This window comes from Solea senegalensis, linkage group LG14 (genome assembly GCF_019176455.1).
Source record: "Solea senegalensis isolate Sse05_10M linkage group LG14, IFAPA_SoseM_1, whole genome shotgun sequence".
Taxonomy (NCBI): domain Eukaryota; kingdom Metazoa; phylum Chordata; class Actinopteri; order Pleuronectiformes; family Soleidae; genus Solea; species Solea senegalensis.
In genome coordinates, this window is record NC_058034.1 from 24,708,213 (window position 1) to 24,714,498 (window position 6,286).

The 6,286-nt window shown below is 41.7% G+C and overlaps 1 protein-coding gene across 2 annotated transcripts; it reads right to left on the reverse strand.

Moving 5' to 3' along the window:
• Positions 1 to 999: 999 nt before the first annotated feature.
• Positions 1,000 to 5,504, reverse strand: barhl2 (BarH-like homeobox 2). 2 transcript variants are annotated; one of them, XM_044043307.1, is made up of 3 exons: positions 4,419 to 5,504; positions 2,608 to 2,824; positions 1,000 to 1,754 (listed from the first exon to the last, which is right to left on the reverse strand). In XM_044043307.1, the coding sequence occupies exons 1-3, from the start codon at positions 5,125 to 5,127 to the stop codon at positions 1,442 to 1,444; spliced, it is 1,239 nt and encodes a 412-aa protein (XP_043899242.1). In that variant the 5' UTR covers positions 5,128 to 5,504; the 3' UTR covers positions 1,000 to 1,441. The 2 variants fall into 2 exon arrangements, with proteins under 2 accessions (XP_043899242.1, XP_043899241.1); XM_044043306.1 differs by having other exon boundaries at positions 2,608 to 2,833.
• Between the last annotated feature and the right edge of the window lie 782 nt (positions 5,505 to 6,286).

Sequence of the window (6,286 nt, forward strand, 5' to 3'; positions counted from 1 at the left end):
GATAAATAAAAATAAATAAAAATAAAAAAACCACAAAAGAATGTGATCGTGTTTAATTTCTGTCCGGGTCAGTGTTTGTTCAGGTTGAAGCAGCGTCTTTAAATCCTTAGTGACGGAACAATGATAAAATAGATCATTAAAATGAAGCAAAGGGACCAGGATGCACCAAAAAAAAAGGTGCTATTTGTTGTTAAATTTGAAGGAATAAATGAATCCTAAAACTTCCAGAAACAAGTTCACACCAAGAGCTACTGTGAGCAGATTATCTCTCCCTTCTTTCCCTTTTCTTCTCTCCTCTTTCTTCTTCTTCCTCTCCTGCTCTCGCTCACACGCTGAGAAACTCAGGCTCATTGTCTGCTGCTGCTGCTGCTGCTCCCAGAGAACAGCTGCTGAGCCAAGGCCGCATTCCCAGCGAAACACCCGAGACACCGACACACACTCACACTCTCACACACACACACACACACAGAGACACGCACACGCACACACGACCCACCGGCACCGATCAGCTGCTGCGTTATCATCCATATGTATGCGCCGAAGACGGAGAGGAAACATGGAGGCAGTGACCTCCGCTCTGTGATCACCACTCAGAGGAAAGAAAAATAAATTAAACATCCTTCCATTTAAACACCATATGCTCCGATAGCTAATTGTTTACGTTGATCCAGTTATGTCATAAAAAATCATGTCACCCCAATAAAAAGAGCAAACCGGGGTCACCACTTGTATTATTATTATTATTATTGTTAATATTATTATTAATATTATAATTATTATTATTATTATGTGTCTGAATAGACGTTTTCGCTCCTATATCCATAAATAAGAAAGGAAGATTTAATTGACATAACCTTGTAATAATGCAGTGCCCTGTTGATAATCAATAATAGATAACAACATCCATGAGTTACTATTTAAATGTCTTAATGTTTTTTTTTTTTCCTGTTTAAAATTTAGACTCAAATTTGTGGAATAGAAAAGCGTCTGCGAGTTCCATTTTTTTCGTATCATTTGCTTCTTTATTCATTCACTTCTCCATCTAATAAACTTTATAAGTTTATTTGCTAATGTAAGTGTATTTGTACAAAAGACAAACAAACAAACAATCAGACATGAGCAAGTCCTCTCGCCTGGTTCGGTTCGGTCCAGTCCGATTCCGATTCCGTTGGTTCCGGAGCCAGAATCAAAGTCTTTATTAGGCTTTTGTTTTTGGCCTAAGTGTTAAATAAAAGCTCCTTAATTTTTTTTAAACCGTCTTTTTTATGTCTCTTTCATTTGAGGATGAAGGAAAAAAAAAGTCCTGCTGCAGTTCGGTTCCGGTGCAGTTCGTCGCATCGTCACGTGTTGGACCAGGTCCGGTCATCGTCCTGCGTCCTTTTCGTTTGTTTATAGTTGTTTATGTTGTGTTGTTCTTGTTTGTGTGTGTGTGTTTGCTTGTTTATCGCGGATGCGGTGTCCCAGACATCGGGTTGGAGAGCGGGTTGAGCGCCGGTTGCCCCCCCGGCCCCAGCCCGTGGATGAGCACCCTCGGGACCAGCGGTCTCTGGAGGCTCGGGTGCGGCGTGGAAGGAGTCCGGTACATGCTGCTGTACATGGCCGCAGCCGCCGCGGCCGCCGTGGTGCTGTCCACGGAGCTCAGCAGACTCGGGTGGTAGAAATACGGCGACGGGAACATTCGCTGTAAGGCCGAGTAGTTTCCTGCCTCCGCCAGAAGCTCCAGTCCTACCGCGGTCTGCCGCTTCCACTTCGTCCTGGAAATGAGAAGAAGAATAACGATTAAAAAAAATCCCATCAAAATACAACAAATGAATAATTCAATCACCGTGTCCCTGAACGCCTCTTTAATTGGCTCACTGATGATTGTAGGCAGCAGGTTTAATTATATAGGCACAGAAAAGGCGCAGGGATGTACAGTAACATCAAGAAAATATAGTCTGAGGTTAAGTGCGTGATCATATGCAGGTCATGTGCTCCACTATGTGAGAAGTGATGGATAAAATCCAGTAAATTGGAGATTTTTTTAAAAAATAAAGGACATTAAGAGGAGGCAAAAGCAACAGCATTTAAATAAATCACACAATTTGATCAACAGGCCTTTATGAAAAGATAATCATAAAAACACGTCATTGTGAACACGTCAGTCCCAACTGTGTAAAAACACATTTCTAAATCCAAATCTGATGTTTTCTCAAGCTACAAATACCTGACAAGTTTAGGATTTTTATTTTTTCCCATGTGGAGTTTTCTACTCATAATTACGCGTGTTCATCCACGTGGGTCAGAATAGTAAAACTCATAACACGTGACTGTCAAACACATGAGAATTTCGTAAAAAAAAACAAAAACAACATTATTATTATTATTATTATTTAGCATCTTCAACAGCCTCAGATAAAAACGATGGTCTCTTATAACGTCATATAAAATACAGTATTATTTATAATATATATATATAATATAGTATCTGATGGGATGTTTTTCCATTTCATTTGCACGTGTTTGGATTTTTTTTACAGTACAACAAACTAAAAGTGTTTTGAGGTTTTCATGTGTCGTTTGATGATGATGATGAGGATGATGATGATGGAGATGACGATGACCCACCTTCTGTTTTGGTACCAGGTCTTGACCTGCGTGTCGGTCAGGTTGAGCGCCGCCGCCAGGTCCATGCGGTCCTGCACGCTGAGGTATTTCTGTCTCTCGAAGCTTCTCTCCAGCTGATTGAGCTGATGGTCCGTGAAGGCCGTGCGCGCCTTGCGCGGCTTTTTCGAGCGCACCGGAGGACTGTCTCTGCTGCTGGAGATTTCCCGGTCTCCCTCTTCTTTAGTCCCTGAGCACAGAACAAGGCGGGAGGGTTGGTGCTGGTGCGTGCGTGAGTGAGTGCGTGCGTGCGTGCGTGCGTGTTTTTTTAAAGACTCAACTAAAACCTGCAGGCTGGAGCCCGAGGCCGCAACACATAAGAATAATAGCAACAATAATAATAATGATCAGCAACACAAGCAACTAAAAAATAAATAATAAAAAACAAACTTGTATAAACTCCAGAGAGAAACACGTGAATCTGAGCAACACAAGAAAACGTGTGTGTGAATCTGACACCTCAACTTTTTTTTTCTTTATATATATATATATATATATATATAAAAAAAACGACAAATCAATATGTCAATCCATCTCTATTTGTAGCAGGTTTTCACTTGCACGCTGAACCCCCCCAACGCAGACCCACCTCCCCCACCCCTCCTCTTCCTCCTCTTCCTCCTCCTCCTTCAGGAACAACAATAATCTCTCTAATTGACCCACTAGGGAGGCTCGCGCGCACCGGGAAAATCACGGCTTACATCTGTTTTCACATCGACTTTACACCAATAAAAGAAACTGAACCTGTATCCCTCAAGGAATCAGACTATTTCTGCTATTACTATTAACATTATCTTTGTTATTATTATCTTTCTTATAATTGTCATTATTGTGCTTTAATTAATGCGTAATTGTTGCTGCCTTTTCTCATTATTTGTATTGTTTCCGGATGTTTTTATTGTCTTTATTATCACATGTTTGAGCTCAATTTGACTTCCTATAGTGAAATATAGAACAAACACAGGTCCAGTAAATATATAAAAATAAATATGATGATTGTGACAAATGTGCTGCACTGAAAATGTAATTCGGGATATTTTTTTTTATTATTTATTTTGTTTTCATATTAATTATTGTTTTTGTTGTTGTTGTTATTTTAATCTGCAACTGGTGTGTTTTGTTTAGGTTTCCCCTCCCTTGAAAACAAAGTTCACTCATCACAATTATATTTATTTTTCCTGGTTGAATTAGGATTAAATTGAGTAAAGCATCATTTTAAATCAAATAATAAAAAAAGGTCAAATATTACAGCAGTTTTCACATGCATATATGAAAACACAAATAGTAAATAATTGTATGTGAACATAATATATAATATATATAAGACACATAACGTGTATATATATATATAGTGTTTCTTTATTAAGAAATTGTTTTGTTTTGCTTGTTTGTTTTTTGCTCTACTGTATTGCCATTATAACAATTATATTAACTGCAGTGATGCCGATTATTAAAAACAAAAACCCATAAAAACAACTAAGTACATTGAATACAAATGTATTCACTCTACAATAATATATCATTTAATAAGTATATAAACAAAATAAGCCTGACCATGTGCTGTGATTTGTGTGGCCTTTATTTTTCTTGCTCTGCATGCGTTTGTTTTTATAACCTACACTTTCTCAGCTGTTTTGTTTTGTAAATAAAGGAACAGTTCACACACTTTTTGCGTGTGACCTGTTTTACACTCAGATTGCTATCACGCGCAGAAGTCACAAACTTGGATGCACGGAAGCTGAAAGTTCCGCTTCTGGCTCAGATTCTTATCTTACCGTTACATTTCAGTTCGCTGTGAATGTCGTCCCTCTTGTCCAGCTTGCTCCTGCTCTCCTCCTGCTCCAGCTTGGGCCTGAAGCCGCTGTCCGGAGCCGTGGCACTTTCTGGTTTGTGGTGATGATGGAGGTGATGGTGGTGGTGGTGGTGGGGAGGTGGAGGCGGTGAGGAGGACGTGGAGGAGGACAGTGTGGTGGTGGTGCTGTAAGGTGCGCAGGCTGCCAGCGGTTTGCTGTCGCCCAAAATGTCTTTGATGAGGAAGGAGGAGGTGGCAGTCCTCGGGGCGCAGCCTGCTCCTCCTGCTCCACCTGCTCCTGCTCCGGCCAGCGGCTGCTGCTGCTGCTGCTGAGACAGAGGAGGAGGAGAGAGCGGCGGCTGGTGAAGGTGGTGGTGATGATGGTGGAGGTGATGCTGAAGGTCCTGCACCAGATGCGGCTCTGCGCTTTGCTCCATAGTGACGGAGATGGGAGAGGAGGGCGCAGTTCCCACAGTGTCTATGTCCGAGCATGGTGACGGTGTTTCCCGGCTCCTGAAGTCCGCTGCTGTCCGCTGGAAGTCCCCTCCGTTCATCAGCACCTGCGCGTTATTACCGTTACAGTTACCAGTTACAGAGTTATTAGAGGCGGCGGCGGCGGCGGCGGCGGCAGCGGCAGCGCTGCTGGATAAAATAGTGTCTATCCCAAAACTGGAGCCGCTGGATCCTTCCATGTTAACAAAGCAGCAGTGAAGACGTCTTCATAACAACCGCGAGGGAAATGCAGCTTCTCCTCCTCGCGAGAAACAAAATAACTCACCAAAACAAATACAAAAATAGAATAAGTGTAATTTTTTTAAAAATAAATAAATAAATAAACCCAGAATCCACGTTTAAAGGAGATTTATGGTCCAGAAAACATGTTACATTCAGGGAACGCAGGAAAAAGGAGTGCAAATTTAAAAAAAAAACAAAAAGTCTGCGTCGTCGCCGTCCACGCGCGTCCCTCTTCAGTTTCTGCGTGGATTTTGAACTTTGTGTTAAAAGTTGAGAGGAGATATACACTCTGCTGCTGCTTCTGCTGCTGCTGCTGCTGCTCACTCCTCCAACATCACACTCCCCCTCTTTTTTTCTTTTCTCTTTTTTTTAGCTGCTAATCGCTCCAGTGTTGCTCTACAATGACTTCCTACACTGACGTCACGGCCCACGGCGAGAGAGAGAGGGAGGGAGGGAGGGAGAGAGAGATGCGGGGGGATTAATATTTTCTCCTTAATAATAAACACAAGACGCCTTTTCTCCCCTCTCTCTCTCACTCTCTCTCTATCCTCCATCCTCCATCCCTCCCTCCTCCTGTCATTGGTTTGCATCCTGACCGGCTGTGCTGCACTTCACCAATCAGGGACTTGTTTCTTTATCCAGACACTTGAATTCACTTTAATTCTCAGTATTTTTTTTTTTTCTTATGGAAAAACGAGGGGGAAAAAAAGAAAATACGCGCGTGCTTTAAGGCCACGTTCAAACTGGAAACATGTTCTGGGAAATATCAGCGAGACAAAACACCCAAGAAGAGGAATTAAAAAAAATGCTTTATATATATATATATAAGAAATCAGGAGTGGCAGCAGCATGGTAGGATAAATGACCTTCTTCATCTGTTTACATTTAAGCATAACTTTTATGTATTCGTTTAGTTTTTAAACTTTACAGAGTTTTCAATCGAAACGCTAAAATAAATGAAAATGACGTGACGTGCAGGGCCGGTTGTGGATTTAAATGTGAGGGAGACACGTGGAGAACTGCAGGTATGTATGTGTGTGTGTGTGTGTGTGTGTGTATAAGTGCAGAGGGACTGTCATGTCATGACGGCGCCTCCTGTTAATAACCGTGTCATCC

What these genes read in the sequence shown, in the direction of transcription:
- barhl2 (XM_044043306.1), bottom strand. Translation starts at nt 5,127, where the DNA reads ATGGAAGGATCCAGCGGCTCCAGTTTTGGGATAGACACTATTTTATCC. An exon ending in CAGCGAACTGAAATGTAACG is followed by an intron (nt 2,834 to 4,418) that starts GTAAGATAAGAA and finishes TTCTGTGCTCAG; the next exon opens with GGACTAAAGAAGAGGGAGAC. An exon ending in ACCTGGTACCAAAACAGAAG is followed by an intron (nt 1,755 to 2,607) that starts GTGGGTCATCGT and finishes TCTCATTTCCAG; the next exon opens with GACGAAGTGGAAGCGGCAGA.